Raw genomic sequence first — 27,595 nt, 5'->3', positions numbered from 1 at the left:
ATTGGCTTTGGATTCAGAATTCTATTGACAATAACAGTTGAAAAAATTAGCCGGCCAGTAAAACAAAGCTAGATTGGGTTTTGTAATATGTAAGAGGTTGTCTTGTCTATTCGAATACCTTCTCATCAAGAAGTAGAAGAATAATTCACATGAATTCTGAATCCTTTTTGAATATTCTTTGCGTTACCAAAACGGACGAGGCTTCAAAAACCTTATTCAATAATGCTTTCTGCAAATGTTCTTTCAAAGAAGAGCAGATTTGAGAGACTTTGTGGGACTCTCAGGCTCTTTAAGCCCTTCCGTTGGTGACTTGGCCTCTCCCAAAAGCCTCACCATTGCACTGCCTACAATCTCTCAATCAGCTCCCCATCCAGTTAACTGTTAACACAATCAAAACACCAGTTCATCAAATAACCAACACGCATATAACTTAAGAGCCCTTGTGAAGCTACCTGTTTCACATGCTCAGGCTTTGATATTCCAAAACCGACCGCCACTTGCCTGCATTAAATTTACAAACAGCCAAACAATTTGAGCATTTCCGAATCGTTTCATGATAATAAACTTGACAGTATAATTGTGGAAAAACCTGCACCTAAGTCCAACACTAATGATACATATATACATAGAACTTTGGATAACATAATTTGACAGGAGCAAAAAAAAACGCATCATTGTTTCAGAAACCAAACTTCACCTTATCTAACATGTCAAGAATGTTATCCAGGTTGGTCCCCTGCTCCAAAGACCTTGTCGCTGCATCCTAATAGAAATAGGGCAAGATAATCAACACAGAAGTGAAAACTTTAGGACAGTAATAGCGTTGCATTTTGATTGATAGGTTTTGTAACCAGAATGATAGGACCATCAGCTAAATGGTCAGAGTAAGGAACACCCAGTTCGATTATGTCAGAGCCACAAGCGTCAAGAACTTTCAATGCTTCAGCGTTAGTAGAGATCTGGATAACCAACTGTTATGTACGGTATGATGCCACCTTCACACTCATACAAACGGTAGAGAACAATAAACCTATCAATAGGATTGAAATTTTCAGACAAGGAAAGTTAATTAAACATGTAACTATTCAAGCTAATTAGAAAACAAAGATTAAACATGTATAAGTTCATAAGTAATAAACCACAACAGACGTAATCCAACATGATCAGATGTACAATAAAATAGAGTTGGAAGAAGAACGAGTCCAAGATGAGTATTATTGATAGAGAGTTCGTTATTAATGTATAATGGTACACACTTCTCTCTCAACCTTCCTTCTCTTCTTCCCTGGATTATTCTCATCTTCTCTTGTCTGCAAACATCAAACACTCTCAGTTATATACAATTCACACTTTCTTATATCACAAAAAAAAAGTTAAATAATGAAATAAAATTCACCTCTTGGTATACGGAAGGTGGAGCCTGAATCCTTTTCGACGCATCAGCCAAGCGTTTCCGTGGAATGTGGTTTTCACCAGCAGCAAAGTTCTCAGAAACCTATTCAACAAGTATAATAAGAGAGGCTTATTAAGGCACTGGTCAGGAAGTGGCTTAAGAGATTATACTATAACAGAACACATTTCTAGGAGTGGACATACAACTAAACCGAACCGAACCAAAATAGAATCCTAGCCGAAATGTTTAGGCCATAAATCCACTACTTTTATGATTCTAATATCCAATCGTAAAATTTGAAACAAAAAGAAGACCATGGTTGATTGTGTAACCAAACCAAATTGAAAGTTATAACATTTTACATACTTTTGCCATATATGATTTAAATATGTAACTATAATTATTTATATCCTCTTTGAAAGGTTTTCTAACCTAAAAGCGATAAAAATCCAATCAGGAAAGCAAACAAAAATTTATCAGATTGAACTACAAATGGCTTTCTTTTAACTTATAGTGTGTATTAAACTAAAACCACAAACCGTATACAAGTTGTTATTGTCAAAAGAAGTACCTGTTTTCGGATAGCTCCTATTAGTAGGTTTTGACATCCTGATGCGTGCACAAGTTCCAACTTTGGACACTGGAGCACCAAACTCTCAGCTTGCAAATTGCTGCACGAGTTCAAATTCAAGTCCTTGAGCTCTGGGCAGTTTAGGAACAAAGCCTGCATCAACAGATAAAAAAAAAACTATGAGAAGATGGGATTTATAAAGAACTCTTTTCAAAGAGCATTGATGATGAATCTCACGTTCAAACTGGAACATCCCCACAAACTGAGTTTCTTCAACTGTTTATGTTTAATAAACATCTTCTGATTGTAGCCTGGTGCTTTTTGCGAAGTCGAACTCTTCTCTGAAGAGGTCGGATTATCTGAACTGGGATCAGACACAGTCATGCCACAATCCATCAGATCAAGAAGAGGAAGTTGAGCAGTAGCAAACTGAATGCCACCTGCAAGAATATTCGTTGTACAGGAAATGAGAAACCAGGGGAATAAACAGATGAATTTGAGAATTATATATTTTTATATATGCAAACTTAAAATCAGGAAATTACTTGATGTAATGTTGGGACAAAGAGCAACAAGTAATTTTGAGAGTGTATCAGGTAAGACATCGCAGATCATCCCAAGACCAGTATCAGTAATGCTGGATCTATAACCAACAAACAAACAAAAAAAAATCATGTGTCAACATACACTCTACTTCATTTGAATAAACACTCTGAACCAGTGGAGATAATACAGATCAAGAAACAAAACATACCCACTCAGATCAAGCAGTTCCAAGTTTGTGTAACTTGAGGAAATGGCAGCTACAGATGCATCAGTGATATCTATTCCAAAAACTAGGGAGAGCATTCTCAAATCCCTGGACAAAAATAGAAACTGGCATCATCAATTCTAACAGAACTACTGCTTTATCAATGATTTTCAAAGACTGGAAACAGAGAAGTTGGGCAAACCTGAAATTCACAGAAGTAAGAGCAAGTACAAAAGTGTGTGAAAGCTTCAGAGAGGCTATGTGAATGTTCTGTAATCTAGTGCAAGTCCTTCCCAAACCATCAACCATTGTTACAAGATCAGTTGAATCATCTTCTTGGCAAGAAAACTCAAGTGATATCTCTATCAGATTTGGACAGTTGAAGACCTGACAAATATGGAACAAAACATTTACTGGTCTAGATAAACAAAAAGGGACAAAAAAAAAGAAAGGTAGTTAAGTTACCATGTTAGAGAGAGAATGAAGATGGGCAAGCCAAAGAGTGGAGAGGCTTGTTGAAGTGAGGGAAAATCCTCCCAAGCTGGAACACCCTTCCATCTTAAGGCTTCTAAGTCCACGCTTATCAGAAACAAAGCGACCAAGCTCATCCCTGTTGTACATACAACAAAACAGAACAATCAAGAAACATACCTAGAGAAAGAGCAAACAAACAAACTGTTTTAAATAGATCATAACCATTAATCAACTCAGAACCATCATCACATGCGACATCATGACAGCTTAGCATAAAAAAAATCCAAGTGGCTTAATCACATTCTCACATATCTAAAACAAGTTGTAAAGACACGTTGTCAGTGTTTTCTATTGAAATAAACTCAAGGACTATTTACCCAGAGATCCTATTGGCAGCTGCACCAGAAGTTGAAATCTCCAAAACCTCAAGACTGGGACAAGAGAAAGCAATGCAGGCCAGAGTCGTCGCGTCAAAATCACTGCAGAATAAACATTAAATTGCAATTAGTAAGACTTATGTGTCTTAATCATTGATTGTCTTAACAGTCACTTTTTTTTCGTCTCAAATTTAAGTGAGAGAGTCTAATGAGTGCAAGAAGAGTCTCAAATTGAACATTGTTAAATATGCAATTAGTCCAATAATTAATTAATGCATCTGTGTCTTAATCAATCATTGTCTTAAAAATCAATCCATCACCTCTCGATTTTAAGTGAGAGTGTAAGGAGTGAAGGACACTTATGCAATAAAGATCCAACGTAACCAATCCGAGCACTCACGGGAACCCTAATCCTAAGCTCCTCAGCGGCTTTCCACATCTTCCTCGCGGTCTCTCTCCAGCCTCTGCAAACCCTAGCCGCCATCAGCAACCCAGACGGAGGCAGCCTCTTAAGCACCTCCCACAGTCCCGCCGCGTGGAACCTCCCCGGCTGAACAACGTCCGAATCCAAATCAAGATCCAGATCCAGAGAATCGCTCGCGTAATCGTCGTCGTCGTCGAAAGATAAGGCGCGGCGGCGGCGGCGGAGGTGAGCGAAAGGCTGACGCACGGGAGGCGGCGCGGGGGGACGGGTGGAGGAGGAGGACGCGGCGGCGGCGGAGATTGAGGTGATCGGAGTGGCGGGGACGTGGAGGTGGCAGACGTGGCCTTTCTTGGGTTGGCCGCATCGGCCGCAGCTGTAGCTTCCGCGGTTTTTGCGGAGTCGCTGGGATTTAAGCGCGGCGGAGATGGCGGCTTGGGCGGAGGTTGGGGAGATGTGAGGCTGAGGCTGCATAGTGAAGGTTGAGAGAGAGAGAGAGGTTTGGAGTGGTTAGATGAGATGGGGAGGAAGAGATGGAAAAAAGTAAAACACAAAACAGAACAAAAAAAAGGAGGGAAGGTGCGGCGGGAGATGAAAATGGTGTTTTCGCGCAAGTGCTTTCGAACACTGAAACCAAAAATGTCAAAAAATGCTAACGGTACCGCTCACATGTTGCTGTAACTTATCTAATCTATTGATTCAGGATTATCTGCTACTATTTGAAATTCTCATTTAAATTTTGGACTCTTTCATAGTTTTTTTTTGAACGTCTGGATCGATTATTATCGATTAATTATGCTATTACAATGATGAGAATATTACAAAGACGATTATACAACCGAGAATTCTACTATCTTGTGAGAATACACGCCTAACTGCACCTCTCCGAGCCGTCCTATGAGATCCATGTTCGATGGTACGCCATGCACCAAGCTGAAGATCTCCTGTAATCTGTTTCTCCATAAACTGCATAATTTGGTATTTTCTGGGGTTTGAACCCCAGACCTCCAGATGTAGAAGCATTACATGAACCCTTAGTCAAACCATTGGACCATAGGGGCTTCCACAACTCTTTCATTGTTGTTGCTATAATATATCATGCCTCTTATACAATGCAACCTACCAACTTAAATTAAACCAAATCTTAACCAACATAGATTAGTTAAACGTAACCAGTAACATTTTTATAATATTTTTGGTTAATCTCTTAATATAATTAGATCATATAAAACTGAACCACTCTTAAATCAACGAGTTTCATATCATTCCAGACATAAGAGAAAAAATATTCGACTCATTTACAACGTAAGCATACAAAGACCGTGTATGCTTATGCTCATTGATCTTCCAAAAACCAAATAATTGTGGCATAAACCAACATAGGCTCATGTTCGTATCACTAACTTTATTTCCATATATTTACTCTTCACCTACATCATATCACAACATACACAGTTATGCAAGAACATGATTTTTTTTGTTCAAACAACCAAATAATGGTGGCATATGGTCAGTAGATTTTTTAAATATGTTTTTTATATATTACATTTTACGAGACTATGTGTATAAGTTTTATTTGAAAAAGGACATAATTATGTGTATAAGTTAAAAAGTAAAAGGTGTGACAAGGCAAATTATTATACTAAAAATGAAAAAAGATTAAATACAAACTAATAACAAGTACAACACAAATTATAACACTATCAAATTCTATATATATTTAATAAAATATTATATATATGTCTAATATGTATATATATATATATAAATGTTACACAAAATATATATAATATTATATACACATATTATATATACCATATATTATTAATTGAAATTTGACAAATCAATTTCCGCCCTTTAGGACGGGTCCTAATCTAGTCTGCCTTTATTTATGGTAAATACGGCAGTTCTAAATGCTCTACAGTTTTAATATTTTTTTCTACCGTGATAAAACTAAAATAATCAAGCTCTAGTAAGAAAGTCTAAAGTTATAGATCTAAAATATTTATAAATTAATATTTCTATGATTTTATGTTTAGTGCTTTTAAACTTTAAAATAATTCTATAATAATAAAATCTAAACTTAATACCACAAAATCTACAGCTTGATTTTTAAAGAAAAAATATCAAAGTTGTAGTCTACACTAATCAATCTCTCAAAAAGGACGAACCACTCACAGCTAAGAAAAAAATAGAGTGATGGTATAAGATTACAAGAGAAAATTACCCTTTGGTTTGGTAATATTGCACATGATCTGGTGCATTACTTTTTTCTGCCAATGATGCATTTACTTACTTGCACTAAAATAATGTTTTGTAATTAATTACCGCTTCTATCAAAAGCAAAGATCATAATTATTTTTGAATCATGTCGTGTGATGAAGCCAATAAATATGTTTATATTGCATTATTTCAACAAAATTAGACATTTTCTTTTAGTTGAGGTAAGAAATAGAATTGTCGTTCCAAAGAAAATAAAATTATATATGTTAATTTGCGGGTATAAATGCATTTTAGAATATCTTTTTTTTTTGTTCAACCAAATTCATTAGAAAATTTAAAAGATGAGTTTAGCCCGTGGATCGGCCCAATACAGTAGATGGATATCTGAGAATGGATTTGGCAAGCCTATCAGCTCGCCCATTCTCAGCCCGAGGAAGAAAAGTGAAGAACAAGTCAGAAAACGAAGAAGAAGACGCTTTGATATCCTTCAGGATTCCGTAGATCTCTTTCTCAAATTGTTTGTCTGTGATGGCTCTGATTAGGGTTTGATTATCAGAGTGGATTCATAGATGAGTGATGTTAAGAGAGATAACTGCTTGGAGAGCAGTATTCACCGCTAAGACCTCTGCAACTAAGAGGGAGTTGACGTTTCGGTGGAATAGTGCTCCTTGTGATTCCACCGCGTTTGGCGATCCCGAGATGATCCATGCAAGCCCTGCTGTGTGTGAATCTTTATCCCACGAAGTGTCTGTGTTACAGATTATGTATTCGATCCTTGAGTTCCTTCGGTGGTCAAGTCGAGGTAAGCCTCCTTGCTTGTTTGATCTCTGGACTGGTGTCTCCTTGGCTGTTGGCTGGGCTTGTTTCCACTCTCTCGCTAACTTAATAGCCCTTGTTGTTGTTTCCTCTGCCGTGTAGGTTTTCTTCTCGAATATCAGTACATTCCTGGCTGTCCAAATAGCCCAGAGAATCCATGGCAGAATGTTAGAGGTCACTCCCAAACGAGGGAGGCATATGATGTTCCTAAACAACACTAGTGCTTCTGCCACATCTGCAATTGCCGCGACATCTTTTTCCGGTGATAGGCCAATGCTCTTCCACACTCTTAGCGCAAAATCACACCTGAAGAAAATGTGAGTCTCCGATTCAATTTCTCCACAACGTATGCATTTTAGAATATCTAAATTTATAAGATTAAATGTATTTTTCAGCATTCATATTCGTCTACATTTTAAATACTTAATTTTAATCTTCCATTATTTTTATGGTGGTAGAAATTTGTAAACGAAGTATGTCTAGATATTTTTGATTAGTTTGGTTGTTTTTTAAACTTATATTATTATTGAGTTTTTTAGAAACAAATACATATTAATTTCAGATTATATATTGTTTGGCGATTGCTGTGATTAGTTCTTAGAAACAAATACATATTAATTTCAGATTATATATCTTTTCCAAGATAGTTACTTTTATAATTTACTTCAGTATGCACTGTTCAAGAATTACTAATTGGTGGATTTGCTTTACAGAAAAGCATCGAAGACAAACTTCCACACCGTGAGCAAATAAGCGAATTATCACTAAAGAAAGTAGACACATAAATCTTGAACTTTCTAAGGTAATATATTTTCTGATATTTGGTAAAGTTTTAAAAGCCGATGACAGTAATATGACTGAATGATGTTGATATTCAAGAGCTGAGGTTGATAAGAGGAATACAGAGATCAGGAAGTTGGAGAAAAGAATCAAAGAGATTGTGGACCAGTCTGTTGGTGTTGCTAACATACGTGAATATGAAGGAAGGCTCAAGGAGGCTCAAGAAATGGCTGAACCTGAGTAACCAGCTTGCTAAATTAAAATACCAGTATGTCTCTTATGCTCTGTTTTTCTGGTTACATATGAGATTTATCCGAACTTCTCATACCCAGTTTTAATCACTATTGATTTTCTGCTGCCCATTTCTGTGCTAACATATAGCTACGACTCTGAAGTCAACTTTTCAGCTGTTTTTTTTTTCGTTTCTGGTAAAGAATAAACGTTTTGTTGTGCATCATACTGCTGTTGCATTTTTGACTTTCACATGCCTCATAGAAAGAAAGGCACTACAGCTCTGTGAGATTTATTTGATTAGTTAGCAGCTATTGTCTACGTTATCAAGTGTGTAAGGGTCACATATGTAGTCTGTAAAAGTCTTTAGTGTCAAACTCTGCAAAACGTAGCTGGTTTGCTTAATTGGCATACTGCTTTCTAATGAATGGAGCTCAAGTTGTACAAACGGAAACATTTTTTATAGGTCAACTAAAATAAATTTTGTTGAATTTCAGGGTGGAATATGAGCAAAACCGAGATGTGGGGTCACGAATTCGAAAGCTAGAATCTTCGATCAGTTCCTTGGAAGCTGATTTTGAAAAAATACGGAAGAGGATATCTGAACTTAAGGAGTTAACAGAGAAAGCTACTAAAGAAATCAACCATTGGAAGAAGGAAATGGGAGGTATTTGATTCTATCCCTACATAAATCTGATGGCCTTTATTCTATCCTTTGTTTTTCAATTATCAGTTCCATTATGACTTATCAATTTGATGATTTCATTCATAGCAGAAATCAACATGATCCAGTAATAGTTAATTATATGTGTCCGTGTATGAGATCACGTGGTCAATAATGATGACCTTATGTTGGAGCGTTGTTACTGGAGTAATGTATTGAAATATGGAATTTTCTTATTTTTCTCATGAGGGCTGAGTTGTTTCATTACATGATCCTTGATGTAGATTTATCTGACTTTGGTTTTAACAAAGTTGATATGTACTTTATCTGCTCACGAATGCTAGTTGCAGACAAACGGTAATGTGATGATTTAGTATTATAGATTATGTTCTCTTATTATCATCACCTTTGCGTAAATGGTATAAGCATAGGTAACCATATACTTTTTTTGTCACCTGTTTAATGTTCTTTGCCTAGCACAAATCTACAGTGGTTTCTTCTTTCATTGAGGTGCTTTGTATCTAATACTCTTTGCAGAGTGCAAACAAAAATCAGAGGAGTATGAAAAGGAAATCCTGGATTGGAAAAAGCACGTTTCTCAACCGACAGCAAGGAAAAACAAACTCAATCGTCAGATACATCTATCTTATTAAATCAGAAACATTACAACTTCTTCTATGTGGATTTTAAAAGTGGACTTCATATATTTAAATCAAATGTCTCATTCTTTATATATAATACGTACCATAGTCTAACTTTGCATTGATGTATTTCCTTAAATACAATTCTTCTTTTTGTCCATATTCGATATATGATTTTCACATTTATTATATGTCGATTTAAATAAGATAGATACTAAGAATACTAAAAATATTAATCGTTCTAGAATTATCCTATACAATTTATTTTAAATTGATCAGTATACTTTCATTGGTCATTCTGATTTTATTAGTACGAATAACATTAGGTAGATAAGTCATAGACACATACATAAAGATATGACTATTCTTTAACTACGTTGGGCCTAATCTACTTTCTAAAACAAATAACACATAACTTTATATATTGTATAGAATATAGTAATATTGTATAGTATTATACTTATACAATAATACTAAAAACAAACCAAACTGAAATATCGAAAATGTTTTGAACCATTACACACAAAATATATTAGACCACAGAGATAAAATTCACTTTGAAATTATGTAATTTCGTAATGTACAAAAAACATAAGTTTTATATAAAATTTTGTGTTACAATAAAAAGACACAACTCGCGCTTGCAAAGTGTTATTTTTACATACGAAAGACAGTTTTGATATTGTTCTTTAAACACATAATTGAATTATACAAACTCGATACTACATAAAACTAAACAATATAGAATACATTTTAAAAATAAAACCCGTGCGGGTGCGCATGGCCTTTGTAAAAATCGTAGATATGTTTATATAATATATAAATATATTATGTTATACATATTTTCATATAAATAATACTCCAATGTAAGTTTTGTATGATAAATGTTGAAAATACAAAATATATAGCACTATATATTTAAATAATATATAAAAATCTACTTTACGTTATCATAAAATTTAAAAATTAAATTTAGTAATTAAACACATTGCTTATTTAAACACATTAGTACACATTGTTATTTATCAAAAATTTATATTAATACATATTGCAATCATGTATAACATTTAGTAAAAACAAAGATAAAAAAAATTGACTCCCGCTCGGTCGAGCGGGTCATGATCTAGTTCTAAGGTACAATGGAGACTAATCAAATTATTTCCCATAGATTTGGTATGTCTGAGGACATGTTAATAAAATATCATTAAACTGAAATTCATTTTAATATATATTCCAATTTATAAAAATTAGTTGGGATGATAGAGTTAGCATCACAATGAATATATTTGAGTACAACATAGCCTAGAAACCTTTTAAATTTTAGATTCAATCACTATAAAACGGTTACTTGCAAAAATGTTTATTTTAAAAGGCCATCACATCATTTCATTTACATGTAATTTTTTAAAAAAAGATTATCATTACAAATAAATACTTCTCCCATCGCAAACCTTATCAGATCTTTAAAAAAACTATTTTAAGGTCGCAATACTTCTCAGACTCATTTCATATCTAATAAAACTAATAATTATTTTTACCGTTTTAGACTAGTTTGACTCAATACATAAGTTCCACGTAAATAATCTAGTCTCTTCGCAAATGAGAAAAATTAGCCACATTATGAAAATAACCAAACATTTGATTTTTTTTTTTTGTTATAAATCAACTGTTTTTAAAAACTCATTTTTGTACATCAGCCATATGTTACACATAAAAAATCTGAAAGTATTCTAAACAAATATCATACATCATATAAAATAATACCTTAAAAGTAGGCCATGTAATATTTAGTTGTGTAAATATATTAACATGTAAGATGTCGAGTAATTTTGTAATATAAGATTCATTTTCCATTGATGTAAAGTTTAATTCACCATCATAGTCTTAATGTACATATTATTTATGTATATCCTATAGAGTTGATATGGTCAGAACTCAACATCTTTGTATTGATTCTTTGTTTTTGTATATTAAATTTTGATGTATAAAATAGAGTTCACCACTATAGTAATAATTGACAGGTAATTTTATGTGAATTTTAAAGCATCAATTTATTTTAAATTGTATACATTAACGCTTTAAGTATAATCATTGTAAATATAAATATTTTTCAAAATATCTAACGTTTTCTAACTTGTACTTATGCATGTTTGGAAAATCCAAAATTGATGAAAAGAGAATGAGTCAAGTAGAGATGACACTGGAGATCATTTAATTTATAAAGAAAATCCAATCTTATTACTAAGAATTATATTTATTTAACATTCATATTAATATTTATTATAAATAAATCCATAGATCTGATACAAATATTATAGTACTTTATTTTAATGACACTAAAAATATTTAGACAATTATTGTTAAAAAGGTAATATAGGATTTGGGTTGTGTATTATATTCGCAACATTTAACTCTTACAAGGAGCATTGCAGTCACAAAATCCCTTAGTCTCCGAACAAACACCACTACCAAGAGGTGGGTATTTCTTTTTACACTCTCTTCGACATTCTAATACATTACAAGGCTTTGCTGCGCTAATTGGGAGTTTATAAGGACATAGTTTTGTTTCCTTTTTTTGCGCATCTGTTCCTGTTAGATATAAAATCAAAAATTTTATGAGGAAGCAAGAATGATAATAATATTTATCCATTTATGAATTATAAAATTTATATATCAACAAAAAGTTCTAAATAAACTTTTGTTTAAGCGTTATAAATAACAAGACAAATATATTTTATTAGTAAATAAAAAACATAAAAATATGATTTGATCAAAATATTAACTTTGATTTTATTTTTTGAAGAAATATTTTGAATTATTGTGTGCTAATTAATAAAAACAAAATAAAGTTTGCAGTTTTAAGCAAACGTATTGTACATATTGGAAAAATCATAGCATATTAACTATAATAAATATATATATTTTAATTTTATATGTTATTCACAATATAACATAAATTTACATAAGAACTATAGTTCGTCCGTATTATGGAAAATGCTTGTTAACATATTTGTTTGTGCATGAAAAAATGTAAAGAAATAGATGATAAAACAATGAAAATATCTAGAATTGTTCTATCACAGTATTTCTTTATGCATTTCAAAAATAAAAACGCACTAAAATAGGAAATAAACACTTAAAATATTTTAGGTTTTATCCTTTTAAGTTTAAGACAAAAATGTCTGACTCGGTTTTCTATATTTTCTAGCGTGCTCGGTATTTGTGAATTTACATTAAAATATAATTTAATAATATATTTTATATAGTAAACAAAATTAATACGTGGGATCTACAATACATTTAAAATAAAATTTAAAAGATCTAACTATTATAATAAATATATTATAAAATTATTGTATGCAATAGAGTAAGATGTAAATACAAACCTAGTGAAAGAATGATGAATATAGTTAAGAAGGTGAATAAGAATTGAAGGGATTTCCTCATCGTGGATAATAGAAATGGATTGATAGTGAGTTCAAAATTCAGGAAATTGATGAAAGTGTTATATTTTTAATTTTTTACAACACAAGAAGAAGTATTCTTGCATATATACATAATAAAAATATCTAATTTAAGCAACTCACATTATTATGTTCCGATTTAAGCGAATCAAATTTAGAAAATTCCAAATTCTTTGCTCAAGTAGTATGTGAAAGCTTTAGACTCGTTCGTTTTCCAGTAAGCGAATAGAAAGATGCGTATTTTACGCCTGAAATTAATTCTCTCAAAAATTATAGCTATTTTGAGAATTATGAATTTATTTAAAGGAAACATCAATAAAACATTTTAACAAACATTGCTTCTAGAATATACGGTTTGTTAGGTGAATGTTCTACATGTAACATAATTTATAGATTATATACAAACTTATATTAATTATACAGTTTGTATGGCCATTTCATAGATATGTATAGTACTTAGAATTATATGTATGTATAGTTTATAGATTTATTGTATGTTTAAATATAGTATAAGAAAATTACTTGGCGGTCTGTATTAATATATTTGTATAACGAAAAGAGAGCGTGAGGGCACGTGACTTGCTCACATGTTGTTATTACTTATTTGCCCTTATTTATGGTAATATGACACGTGACTTGCGGAGTTGCGGTGATTGTTTGCTCCAAAATATAAAAAAAATTAAGGAGATGAGTGCTCTATACAGTTTCAATTTTTTTTTGCAGTGATAAAAACTAAAGCAATCAAGCTCTGGTAAGAAAATCTAAATTTATAACCCAAAATAATTAAAATAATATATTGGTTTAGAAATTTGTTTTTTACAGTTTTATGTTTAGTGTTTTTGAAATTTAAATTAACTCTACAGTAATAAAATCTAAAAATATAACCACAAAATCTAATGCTTAATTTTTAAAGAAAAAATCAAAGCTATAGCCTATGTTTATCACTGAAAAGAATGTAATCGCTCACAGCTAACGAAACGAGAGATTGAGATAAGACTACGAGAGCAAAATTACTGATTCTCCCTTGGGTTTGGTAATGCGACACATGATCTGATTCACTAAAATAATGATCTGTAACTATATACTGCCGTCAGAAAAAACAAAGGCCAGAGTCACTTTGAATCATGTCGTGTGATAAGAACAATAAATATATTTAGATTGCATTATTCAACAGAATTTGACATTTTCTTTTAATTATGGTAAGAGATAGAATTGTTGTTAGGATGAATATAAAATTATGTCCTCTAATTCGCGGGTATAAATGCATTTTAGAATATATAAATCTAATATTATATTTCATATCTATATTTTAAGATTAAAAGTATTTTCAACATTCAGATTCTCTAAAATTTTAAATATTTCAATCTTCCGTTACTTTTTAGTGTGGTAGATATTTGTAAATGAAGTATGTATGATATTTTGATTAGTTTGGTAGTTTTGAAACTTATATTACTATTGAGTTTTTAAGAAATAAAATACATATCAATTTAAGATTATCAGTTAGATGTAACATTGTTTGGGTGGTTTAGAGATTGCTGTAAGTTAGCTCTTAGATTAGTTTTTTCTTTTTTTATCTGAATTAAATATTGAGACAATTAAAATTAATTTTGAGAGATTAAGGACATGTTAATAAAATATCATTAAACTGAAATTCATTTTAATATATTGTCCAATTTATAAAAATTAGTTGGGATGATAGAGTTAGTATCACAATGAATATATTTGAGTACAACATAGCCTAGAAACCTTTTAAATTTTAGATTCAATCGCTATAAAACGGTTACTTGCTAAAATGTTTATTTTAAAAGTCCATCACATCATTTCATTTACATGTAATTTTTTTTAAAAAAGATTCTCATTACAAATAAATACCTCTCCCATCGCAAACCTTATCAGATCTTTAAAAAAACTATTTTAAGGTCGCAATACTTCTCAAACTCATTTCATATCTAATAAAACTAATAATTATTTTTACCGTTTTAGAGTAGTTTGACTCAATACATAAGTTCCACGTAAATAATCTAGTCTCTTCGCAAATGAGAAAAATTAGCCACATTATGAAAATAACCAAACATTTGAATTTCTTTGATTTATTTGTTATAAATCAACGATTTTTAAAAACACATTTTTGTACATCAGCCATATGTTACACATAAAAAATCTGTAAGTATTCTAAACAAATATCATACATCATATAAAAATAATACCTTAAAAGTAGACCATGTAATATTTAGTTGTGTAAATATATTAACATGTAAGATGTCGAGTAATTTTGTAATATAAGATTCATTTTCCATTGATGTAAAGTTTAATTCACCATCATAGTCTTAATGTACATATTATTTATGTATATCCTATAGAGTTGATATGGTAAGAACTCAACATCTTTGTATTGATTCTTTGTTTTTTGTATATTAAATATTGATGTATAAAATAGAGTTCACCACTATAGTAATAATTGACAGGTAATTTTATATGAATTTTAAAGCATCAATTTATTTTAAATTGTAAACATTAACGCTTTAAGTATAATCATTGTAAATATAAATATTTTTCAAAATATCTAACGTTTTCTAACTTGTACTTATGCATGTTTGAAAAATCCAAAATTAACGAAAAGAGAATGAGTCAAGTAGAGATGACACTGGAGATCATTTAATTTATACAGAAAATCCAATCTTATTACTAAGAATTATATTTATTTAACATTAATATTATTATTTATTATAAATAAATCCATAGATCTGATACAAATATTATAGTACTTTATTTTAATGACACTAAAAATATTTAGACATTTATTGTTAAAAAGGTAATATAGGATTTGGGTTGTGTATTATATTCGCAACATTTAACTCTTACAAGGAGCATTGCAGTCACAAAATCCCTTAGTCTCCGAACAAACACCACTACCAAGAGGTGGGTATTTCTTTTTACACTCTCTTCGACATTCTAATACATTGCAAGGCTTTGCTGCGCTAATTGGGAGTTTATAGGGACATAGTTTTGTTTCCTTTTTTTGCGCATCTGTTCCTGTTAGATATAAAATCAAAAATTTTATGAGGAAGCAAGAATGATAATAATATTTATACATTTATGAATTATAAAATTTATTTATCAACAAAAAGTTCTTAATAAACTTTTGTTTAAGCGTTATAAATAACAAGACAAATATATTTTATTAGTAAATAAAAAACATAAAAATATGATTTGATCAAAATATTAATTTTGATTTTATTTTTTGAAGAAATATTTTGAATTATTGTGTGCTAATTAATAAAAACAAAATAAAGTTTGCAGTTTTAAGCAAACGTATTGTACATATTGGAAAAATCATAGCATATTAACTATAATAAATATATATATTTTAATTTTATATGTTATTCACAATATAACATAAATTTACATAAGAACTATAGTTCGTCCGTATTATGGAAAATGCTTGTTAACATATTTGTTTGTGCATGAAAAAATGTAAAGAAATAGATGATAAAACAATGAAAATATCTAGAATTGTTCTATCACAGTATTTCTTTATGCATTTCAAAAATAAAAACGCACTAAAATAGGAAATAAACACTTAAAATATTTTAGGTTTTATCCTTTTAAGTTTAAGACAAAAATGTCTGACTCGGTTTTCTATATTTTCTAGCGTGCTCGGTATTTGTGAATTTACATTAAAATATAATTTAATAATATATTTTATATAGTAAACAAAATTAATACATGGGATCTACAATACATTTAAAATAAAATTTAAAAGATCTAACTATTATAATAAATTTATTATAAAATTATTGTATGCAATAGAGTAAGATGTAAATACAAACCTAGTGAAAGAATGATGAATATAGTTAAGAAGGTGAATAAGAATTGAAGGGATTTCCTCATCGTGGATAATAGAAATGGATTGATAGTGAGTTCAAAATTCAGGAAATTGATGAAGTGTTATATTTTTAATTTTTTACAACACAAGAAGAAGTATTCTTGCATATATACATAATAAAAATATCTAATTTAAGCAACTCACATTATTATGTTCCGATTTAAGCGAATCAAATTTAGAAAATTCCAAATTCTTTGCTCAAGTAGTATGTGAAAGCTTTAGACTCGTTCGTTTTCCAGTAAGCGAATAGAAAGATGCGTATTTTACGCCTGAAATTAATTCTCTCAAAAATTATAGCTATTTTGAGAATTATGAATTTATTTAAAGGAAACGTCAACAAAACACTTTAACAAACATTGCTTCTAGAATATACGGTTTGTTAGGTGAATGTTCTACATGTAACATAATTTATAGATTATATACAAACTTATATTAATTATACAGTTTGTATGGCCATTTCATAGATATGTATAGTACTTAGAATTATATGTATGTATAATTTATAGATTTATTGTATGTTTAAATATAGTATAAGAAAATTATTTGGTGGTCTGTATTAATATATTTGTATAACGAAAATAGAGCGTGAGGCACGTGACTTGCGGTGATTGTTTGCCCCAAAATATAAAAAGAAATTAAGGAGATGAGTGCTCTATACAGTTTCAATTTTTTTTTGCAGTGATAAAAACTAAAGCAATCAAGCTCTGGTAAGAAAATCTAAATTTATATTGGTTTAGAAATTTGTTTTTTACAGTTTTATGTTTAGTGTTTTTGAAATTTAAATCAACTCTACAGTAATAAAATCTATACAAACTTTTAGAACGTTTTTGTTTAAATGAGAACACATTACCTGTGATTCGGAAGAATGGAGACTCGAGATTTGTTTGTTCATATGTACTTGGATTTGCCTTACCGTACAAATGACTATCCATTTAATCCAGTATCCAGTAGATATACTTTTCATGTGTATTGTGAAGATTAGCTAAGCTAATGTGGTCAGAATCTGATAGATATCCCATAATGTGTCTTAACTTATGACAAATCTTGTGTTTCAGAAATAGAGATGATAATTTTTTTTAAAAAAACAACTTTAAAATAGTGATTCACATAAATATAGAAAAAAACATACTCCAAATCATGGGTTTATCCTAACCATTGTATATCAGTATTATACTCCAAATCTATACTAATAAAAACTATCCGGGGTTCGAGGGAGCGTCCACATCAGCAAAAAAACAAATTCTCTCAAGAGATGCCACATGACATTTTTACTAAAAATAATAATAAATAAAAAGTAAATATAATATAAGGAAAAATAAAAAGTTTATTTTTATTAAAAAAATATTGATAAAATTAAAAAGTTTACAAACGTTTTAAACTTTTTATAATATAACTTTGTAAAATGTTTTTTATAAAGTTTGTTTAAAGTTTTTATTAAAAACTTTTTAAAATTTTTATTTTTATAAAGTTTAAAATTTTAATTTTATTAACTTTTTATTAAAAAGTTTTAAACTTTTAATTAAAAAGTTTTAAACTTTTTATAAAAATAAAACTTTGTAAAACGTTTTTATAAAGTTTATTTAACATTTTTATTTAAAAAACCTGTAAATTATTTTTATTTTTATAAAGTTTACAAAGTTTATTTTTATTAAAAAAAAATTTAAAATTTATTATTTTTATTTTCCCTTTTTAAAACGTTTTTAATTATTTTTTAAAAAAAATCTATTAATTTAATTACATTAATCAACGGTTAGTTTTGAAATTATGAAAAAAATTATACTAAAGGGACAACTAAATGATAGTTTTATAATATAAGGACAACTATGATAATTTTTGTTCCGTTTTGATAATGTTCTCGTTCAAATGCATTTGATTAAAGAAAAGAACAAATCAAGCAAAATAGTAAACGTATACATGTTGGCTTTACCATTCTCTTAATGCGTCTTATGATGAATTTTTTTTTTGTTGCCGAAAAAAAAAATACTAATAGACACACACCAAATCATTTGTAAATCCTCTTAAATTGCATTTTTAATTTTCTATTAATAAAAAAGAAAACTAATCAAAAATGAATATATTTATAGGAAATAGCACGGTATAACCACCAAAAAAATTATAATTCACTAACTAACTAAAAATAAGTTGATTATGATATTCAATATATTTTCTATCTTATTTGCTAAAATACCCCTTAAAACTACCGGTGCAACCGTTTTTCAGTTGCCTTTTCTCTTTGGGTAATTGGGGCATATAGCCATGAAAAAACGGTAATTAGTAGAATAGCTATTTAACCTAACAAATCTATATACACTGTTACATTTCCATATTAATACGATTCTACCCCTTCACGCAACCGGTTGCACCTGATAAAAGACAAAAAAAAAATTAATTATTATCTATACAAAAGCTAAACTTGTTGAGGTTCACAATTACTTCTTTTCACTTTCTCCGGTAACTAGGCGAAAGGTCTCCCGCTCCGATCTGCTCCAACGCCTTGCCTTCGCATTCAATCGAAAGCTTCTCCATCTTGTTCATCCTCGCTTTTCAATCGTCTTCTGCGTTAGGGTTCTTCACCAACTCGATTCTTCTCAGATCTTTGAAACTCCTGTAAGTTCTCTGTGTCTTCCGTAGATTCTCTTCAATGTCTCTTTGTTGTGCTTATTTTCTTTCAATTTGGGGCTCGTCTCGGAATTAGAGTGTTATAACTGCTAAATTTGTAACATCGTCCGCTGTGGTTTGGTGTTGCTTTCTATGGCTGGTTTTGTTTATATATGATTCTAGTTGTTCGTGGTCTTTCTTAAACTATATTTGTGTTTCTATCTGATATGCATAGTAAACGGTGTAGTAATATTGTTTCGATATGGAATAGCATTTGCGTTACATACGGGTTCTACCGTCTGGAAATGACATGATCTCCATTAGGTGTATTCCATTTGACATGAAATAAAATAAAATATAGACGTTTGGATTCCATTTGACTTGGAATGAAATAAATTCGAACATTTAATATCACCTTCTTTAATTTCTGAATTCATACTTGTATTTTATACTTTTACTAGGGTTTATATTTCTGTATAGGATTTGGTGACGATTGGAGATGGGTTAGTTTCAAGAAATTGTTCTTCATTGCAAGATTGGGGTTGACATTGGATTATGTGTCATATTTCCATTTAGGATTTCATGATTAGTTGATATGGTTTCATATATATTCCCCTGTGTGGTTTAAGATCGAGAGCTATGCATATCGTTACGTCTTACATGGTTTCCATTCCACATTATTGTTATACTATACAATTTATTTTACATTTACTTTGTTATATGGATCATAACACCTTTATTTTTCGCTTTTGTTTCTCAGGTTACAATTGGAAGATTAAGGCTGTGAATTAGATTGTTCGAAACTTGATTTGAGCCACTTGGTGAATATATTCTCATTTATATGTAATGATGAAATGTGTATATAAGTGGAATAGATCGTGTGTATGTAAAATAGAAATACCATTCATGTGAATGAAATATATGATATTTACTATTTGTTATATTCTATTCTATTTGCAGAACAGAAATATGATTGTACAGTACATAACATAAGTTATGTTTTGTTGTTATATCATTGTTATCAATCTTAGTTTATGCGTATATTGAGCAAAACGGAAAATTTAAAATTCTATTTTATCATTTTGTTAACCAGATCCACATAAATGTAAACTTCACACAAATTTCATTAACCATAACTACATTCGTAGTTTGGGTTTAGGATTTATATTTGAGTTTAGGGTTTAATAAATAAATTTTCAGGTTTAGAATCTACAAGGTGAAATTGGGGGTTAGGTTTATGATTTAAGGAAAATTAATTTCTTTACATAATTTAAATATTTGGGTTTATGGTTTATATTTGGGTTTAGGGTTTAGTGACACTACAAGAAAAATGCGTTTTAATAGCAGACAAGAATAGCGTTTTTTACGATTATGCTATAGTTGATATACCCGTGTTTTTAAGATAGCGTTTGTATTTTCAGAAACGCTATGATAGAGTGATATATTTAAAAACGCTATGAAAACTTAAGATTTAATAGCAAAATATAATTAAACGTTATGTTTGCCTTTAAAACTCTATACTCATACTTTTATTTTAAATTCAAATTTAAAATATAAACTCTACAAGTAATTAAAAAATAAATCTCAACACTAAATTTTTATTCTACGAGTTAAACCTAATCTCTAACACTTAATATTTATAAATTTTCAAAGTATTTATCTTCATATAATATTAAAACTACAATAAAAATAAGCATAATTAGTAATTCTCCTTGTGCTTAAAAAATTTAATAATCCTCCAATTTTTTCATTGGCTGAAACAAAAAGTGTGTGGATTACAAAGTGTAGACCATTGATTAAATTTATTCAATGGTTCAGATTCATTCAATCTGTGTTTATTCTCTCTCTCTCGTGTCTCTCTGTTATATTTTTACTCTATTTTTTGTTTCAGATCTGAAACAATTTTTTTTATCGTAGTCTTCTCCACTACGACACAAAGCCATCCTCTCTCTCTCTCTCTCTCAACGCTAACCTCTCATCTTCTTCTCTGTATCTCATCTCTTCTCCACCTCTGCTCAAGCGAGCTCTTCATCTCTGTCGTCACCATCTTCTGATTTGTCTCCGTCAACAACAGACTGAACCATGACGAAGCGAAGCGATGCTCCTCTACTTTGTGACCGCTCTGCTATATGACGCCTCCTCTCCTCCTCTGCCTCTCTCCGTGAAGTCTATGTCCCGTGACCTCTCTTCCTCTGTGCGCCGGCTCTCTCCTCCGTGAAGTGTGTCTCGTGACGTCTCTCTTCCTCTGTGCACCGCCTTCCTTCCCTCATCTGCGCCTCCAAACCTCTTCTCCCCCACAACTAGCCGGAGATGGCTCCTCCTCTGCAACAAACCTAGATCGCGTTCTCGCTGGAGACAGCTTTGCTTCTCGTCAAAATTGCCATGGCGGCTGGTTGGAGAACAACCAAATTAGGTTTAGGTGTGAACTGCATAGTATTTTTTTTAGGTTTAGTTATTTTTTTTAATTTGGTTAATTTTGTAAAAACATTTTAATTTGTAAAATAAAATTCAATTATTTTGTAAATCAAAATTAATAAAATATATATATTTTAATTGTATTTTACGATTTGTATTTTTTTTTTAATTTTTAATTATGTAAATAATAACGAAAAATATATGCTATTAAAGAAACTTTAATTGCATACGCATAAACGCTATTGTATATAATAATAAGATAGCACTACAAAAAACCGCTATCTAATGTGTTTGACCTATTATCACGGGCGATGATACAGCGTTTCATAAACCGCTATCGTATCGTTAGATAGCGTTTTTTGGCCGCTAACAAAGGCCTTTTTTCTTGTAGTGTGATTAAGGTTTTGGAGATAGTATTTTGTCGATTAGGTTCATGTTTTCATGTCAAGTACTATGTCATCCACTCTCTTATATTAATATTCCATGTGTCTCATGTAACATGGAACACAGATCTGTTATCAAGTCTTCGCCATTTATTCCATTGTCTACGTCTAACACATGGTGACGTCGTCCTTTGTGACATACCTTCACCTACTTAAACAACTTCTCTATTCTATGTGTCTCGTGTAGAATGGAACAAAAGATTGTATGTTTCCAAGTTTTGCTATTTAAGTTGGAGTTTATATTTCCATTTTGGGTTTAGTGATCAGTGGTTTTGGGTTTAGTATGAAAGATTTAAATACACTCTAAAAAAACAGTAGGTAATTCATTTTCAGCATATAAAAATTGTAAAATTTAAATATAATCTCTTCCATTTTATTTTCTCTTTTCTTACCACGTGTGTATTCCATACTATTTGAGTTATATAAAATAGTACTTGTACACCACTCCCTTTGTAAAATATATTTACGTTTATTATGTAAATGGACACATCTTTACTTTCACTTGGCAACCATTTTTTTTTCATTTTTACTGCTTTTGGTTAAACCATTTGTGCTAAATTAATCTTCTCCATTTGTAGTGTATTTTGATATGTGATTTTCATAAAGCCACAAAACCCACACATCACGTACTATGTCACTTATAACTTATAACTGGTTACCTGTTACGGGTAAGGACAGAACCGGATAAATTATGTGTTAAATACCTGACATTACATTATGTCAAAATCAACGTTACTTACTTAATTTACATGCAATACATGGCTACTACGCAAATTAGCCCTTTCTCTTTTATCTTCCATTTTTTTCTTTTCATTCCAGATCCCTCTTGCAATTATGTCTCTGTTTTCATACTTCGTTTTAGATTTTTATCTGACAACACAGATTGGATCTATTATTGCATCAATGCTGACTTTGGTTGTTATTTAGATTTGGGGTGAAGAATAAAGATGATGAAAAGAAAAAAGATGGCGGATGGGAGTCGTATCAGAAAAAACGAAGAAGATATAAAGAAAATCATTTGTTGACAATATACGGTGAGACGAATCCCTTTTTTTCTTTGCCACTATGACATAATAAGGAAATTGATGGTGGGCCATCGAATGAATGTCACTATATATATCTGTAAAAGAGAAAGAAATGAATGGAAGAGAGAATGAAACGAAGAAGATGGACTAGTTCTCGTAACTATAATGTATTCAGTGGTTTAGTATTCATGGTTTGCGGGTAGTATTATAATCCTATACTAGATTTTGATCCGTACGCCCGTACGGATGTATTTTTTGTAAAATATATTATTTTTTATTTTCCATGTCAATATTAGAGTTGAACAAAAAATCTGAATCCAAAAGATCGAACTGATCCTGATCCAAAAAAAAGTACCAAACTGAAGTTGATTAAATATCCAAATTATTCAAAATTTTGGTATTTAGAGAACTGAAACCGAATCCAATTTGAATCGAAATATTTTCGGATAACCGAATATATATAAAATATATAAATTATACCTTCAAGTTAATAATAATTCACATATATTATATTTTTAAAATTTAATGTGAAATAAAAAATCATAATTTAAGTTGGTAAATGAGATTTGACTTTTTATTGTATTTTATTATATATATAGAAAAGAATTTCAATAATGGTTATTGGAAAATATTTTAGTAAAAATAAAATTTTGGATATATGTATATGTTGAATCAACTTTTGATATAAATCAACTTTAAATTATTATTTTTATTTGAAATATATATGTATATATAAAGTTTAAATTTGTTTTATGATTATTTTAGACCAACAATATTTTTAGATAATTAGATTGGCTAATTTTCAGATATTTTAAAGTTGGCTAAAGTAGATAATTTCTAAACAACATTATATTTTTTTAATTAACTGCTATATGTGTTTCCAAACAACATTATATGTTTTTATACTGCTATTCATGTTTCCAAACAAACCTCCCATTTATGTTTCCAAACAAACTTATTTTTTTTAACTGTTATCTAAATTTCTAAATAAACATATTTTTAAAAAATTTATCCATGTTTGGAAACAAACTTAATTTGTACTTCAGTTTTAATAATATAGATGTATTCAAATAAGTTAGAAAATAAATAATGGATTGTCAATATTTTAGAAATATTTTGTACAGATATATAAGATTTTAATGACCCAAAAGCGTTTAGTTTGTTTAAAATAAATAATTTAAAATTATTCTTATTTATAAAATCGTGTACATACCAAATATATGTGGGGTCAAACTAAAATTTGAATGCCCAATCTAAACTGATAGTTGACTGAAACTAATTTTATTGTATTTTCCATTAGATTATTATCTATAATTATAATTATTCCCTTTAAAATAATAATTTCACTATTCGACATGTTTTTTTTTGTGGATAAGAAAGTAAAAATTTATTCACTTTAAGAATACTTTTATCGTTACCGTTTTGGTTTAAAACTAATTTCAGTATTCAACATGTTTGCAGATATATAACCTATTAGTTTGTGTCTATGACATGCTTGCTAAACCAGAATGAAGGATTTTTATATGTTAAGATGAACAATAAGAAGAGGAAAAAAAAATGAACAATAAGAAATCATTTGATATTTTAGATTGTGCTTGGGTTATGTTAAGTTGATCAGAATTCTGTTTAGTAAACAAAACCAAATAATATTTTGAATTGACTTACATGGCGTCCAACCCAATTTAATTTTCTAAACCAAATATTTTTTTAATTGGGTATGTTATTTCTTTTTTCATCAATTGACCGATTTATTATGAACATGAAATTTACTGAATGCAATAATATGAGTGTATTCTATTTTAATGTTCAAAACATATAAGTGCGACGGACGTGTCAAACCAATAACAATCTAAATGGAAATATAGTCAGTGGTTTAAATTAGATTAAGCTTAGACGGTTTGAACAGTATATAACGTATGCAATATTATGGTTAACTATTCAATAGATTAGATTTAGCTGGTTTGATTTAAGTTAAACATGGTTTAGGCTAGTGGCATAAACTTGTAATATTTAAGGAAAATTAAGGGTTAAGTTTTAATTGTACTTCAGTTTTAATAGATTATATTATTTCGGTGATGTCATATACTATTTTTGGCAATAAATTATGTTCTTTTTTCAAATTTTGATATTTGGGTCTAAGGTTTGTATTTTGGGTTTAGGACATAGTGATTAGGGTTTATGGTTTACTATTTCTAAGATTAGAGTTGAGGTTGTGGTCAGCATTAAATTCTTCTATGCAATTATATACATTTCATATTTTTACCAATATATAATATGTTATTTTATTTTGTTTCATTCTATTTGGATTTAGGATTTATATTTGGGTTTAAGGTTTATTGATTAAAGTGTAAAGTTTAGTATTTAGGGACTAAAAGTGAGATTGAGATAATGTTTATTATTTAGGGGTTAAAAAAGGTTTAGTGTCCTATACTATTGTGCTGATATGCAATAACAAAACACTTCAGAATATTCAAATCATGTGTTTGTGCATTGATAGGTTTAGAGTTTAGTATTTAAAAAGGTAGCTGCGAGGTTGGGGTGAACATTAAATTATTTTATACAGTTATAAATATTTGATAATTTCATTAATATATATTATGTTATTTATTTTATTATATTTTATTTGAGTTTATGGTTTATATTTGAGTTTATGACAAATAAAATGAAACGGACGGAGTAATTATGTCAAAATCAATATCGTCCGCCTAATATTCATTCTCATTTTGATTATTCGGGAAATTAACCTCATATTTATCAACCAAAGTACTGATTTACCCTCAGTATCCATTAATACACTCTGATTAACCCCCACTCAATCACCCAAAACACACAACAAAGCAGCGACATCGGCTCCCTCTCCTCTCCTCCCGCGACAACGTCCTCGTCCTCTTCAGCAAATCCGGCGCCACCGAGGCGCCTTCTTGGTCTCTCTCTCACCTCCGTTCCCGGCAACCCCCTCGCCGGTGTCTGCGATATGAACGTGCATTCGCCGCTTCAGAGGGAGCTCTGTCTGTTTAACCTCGCTCCCGTGACGTCCACGGTGATTCAAATGGTGTTTGGGGATACGATCGCGGTTGCTCTCATGGCGGCTAGGAATCTAATCTAACGAAAGAGGAGTATGGAGCTAATCATCCCGCGGGAAGGATCGGCAAGAGCTTGATCTTCAAGGTCTGGTCTCAAAAGTTACTTGCTTGCTTTATAAGGTTTTGGAACCATTAGGGTTTGTTTCATTGTTGGATCTCTTTCTTGTAGGTTAAGGACGTTATGAAGAAGGAAGAAGAGCTTCGGGTTTTGTAAAGAAGGAGACTTGATCATGGATCAGTTGGTTGAGCTGACGAGCAAAGGATGTGGGTGTTTGATTGCTTGTGGTTGATGAAGGTCATTACTTGATTTGGACGTTCACTGATGGAGATCTTCGCCGGACTCTTAAAGCAAGTGGTAAAGCTATCTTCAAACTCTGTGTCGGAGAAATGTGCAACATGTGAGAGGAAGATTAGTGTATGCTTTGCTTTAGATCCTATAGACATGGTTCATGCTCTGCTTTAGATCGTATAAAGATTGGTGTATGCTCTGCTTTAGATCCTTTAGACATTGGTCTGTACTCTGCATTAGATCGTATAAAGATTGGTGTATGCTCTGCTTTAGATCGTATAAAGATTGGTGTATTCTCTGCTTTGGATCGTATAAAGATTGGTGTATTCTCTGCTTTGGATCGTATAAAGATTGGTGTATTCTCTGCTTTGGATCGTATAAAGATCGGTGTATGTTGAACCTATTGTTTAACAGGAAGCCGAGGACAATTGGACCGGAAGAAAATGGAGTCACCGCCATCGCCTGTACAGTTTCTACCAGTGGTCAATGAAGATAACACCTTGATTGGAATTGTTACATTGCATGGTTTGGTTTCAGCTGGTCTCTGAGCAACAAGCTGCCTCTTACACACATAAAGTTCATTCTTTTACAGAAACCCGGGTCACAGAATATTGATTTGTATTGTTGATGATATTCACATCTAGTGAATTGTATTTGTGTCTAGTACCCCTCCATGTATTGTCCTCTCTTTGCCGTTCAAAAGATATGTATAGAGTCTCAGGCTTATATCATTGTACTCTCTTACGTGTATTTACCTTCTACAAAGCTCTTGTTTCTACTTTTGCTTTCATTCACGTCTTAAAAAGCTTAACATCTTTCCTACAATTGATGCACTTAGTTAATTAGCACCATGAATTATCTCATGTGGTTGCAGACTGAACAGAGATGGTTGACGAAACAGAGACGGTTAAGTTTTGGTTTTGCACATTTATACAGAGATAGAACTGCTTTGTTATAATGGACCAGTACGCCACTTCATTCTCTTTTTCTATCTCAGGTCTTGCTTTCCATCAATTCCATCCTAACTAACATTTCTTCTTTAGCTCAGTG

At 30.7% G+C, this 27,595-nt stretch overlaps 1 protein-coding gene, 1 long non-coding RNA gene and 1 pseudogene across 2 annotated transcripts; 2 read left to right on the top strand and 1 right to left on the bottom strand.

The window, feature by feature from the left end:
• Window positions 1–1,019: 1,019 nt before the first annotated feature.
• On the bottom strand, window positions 1,020–5,041 carry LOC108855776 (F-box/LRR-repeat protein 17). The gene is made up of 10 exons (XM_018629675.2): window positions 3,887–5,041; window positions 3,567–3,668; window positions 3,181–3,325; window positions 2,918–3,102; window positions 2,719–2,823; window positions 2,510–2,607; window positions 2,202–2,404; window positions 1,965–2,117; window positions 1,397–1,495; window positions 1,020–1,310 (listed from the first exon to the last, which is right to left on the bottom strand). Exons 1-10 carry the CDS (start codon window positions 4,459–4,461, stop codon window positions 1,236–1,238), a joined length of 1,740 nt encoding a protein of 579 aa, XP_018485177.1. The 5' UTR covers window positions 4,462–5,041; the 3' UTR covers window positions 1,020–1,235.
• A 1,054-nt stretch (window positions 5,042–6,095) lies between these two features.
• LOC108855778 (uncharacterized) lies at window positions 6,096–9,453 on the top strand. The gene is made up of 6 exons (XR_008944356.1): window positions 6,096–7,012; window positions 7,129–7,343; window positions 7,740–7,828; window positions 7,906–8,074; window positions 8,535–8,704; window positions 9,239–9,453. It is a non-coding gene; the product is annotated as an uncharacterized LOC108855778 (long non-coding RNA).
• An 11,935-nt stretch (window positions 9,454–21,388) lies between these two features.
• Window positions 21,389–26,953, top strand: LOC108851217 (probable arabinose 5-phosphate isomerase; annotated as a pseudogene).
• The last annotated feature ends 642 nt before the right edge of the window (window positions 26,954–27,595 follow it).

This window comes from Raphanus sativus, chromosome 4, assembly GCF_000801105.2.
Source record: "Raphanus sativus cultivar WK10039 chromosome 4, ASM80110v3, whole genome shotgun sequence".
Classification (NCBI taxonomy): domain Eukaryota; kingdom Viridiplantae; phylum Streptophyta; class Magnoliopsida; order Brassicales; family Brassicaceae; genus Raphanus; species Raphanus sativus.
This window is presented reverse-complemented; position numbering and strand designations above follow the sequence as displayed.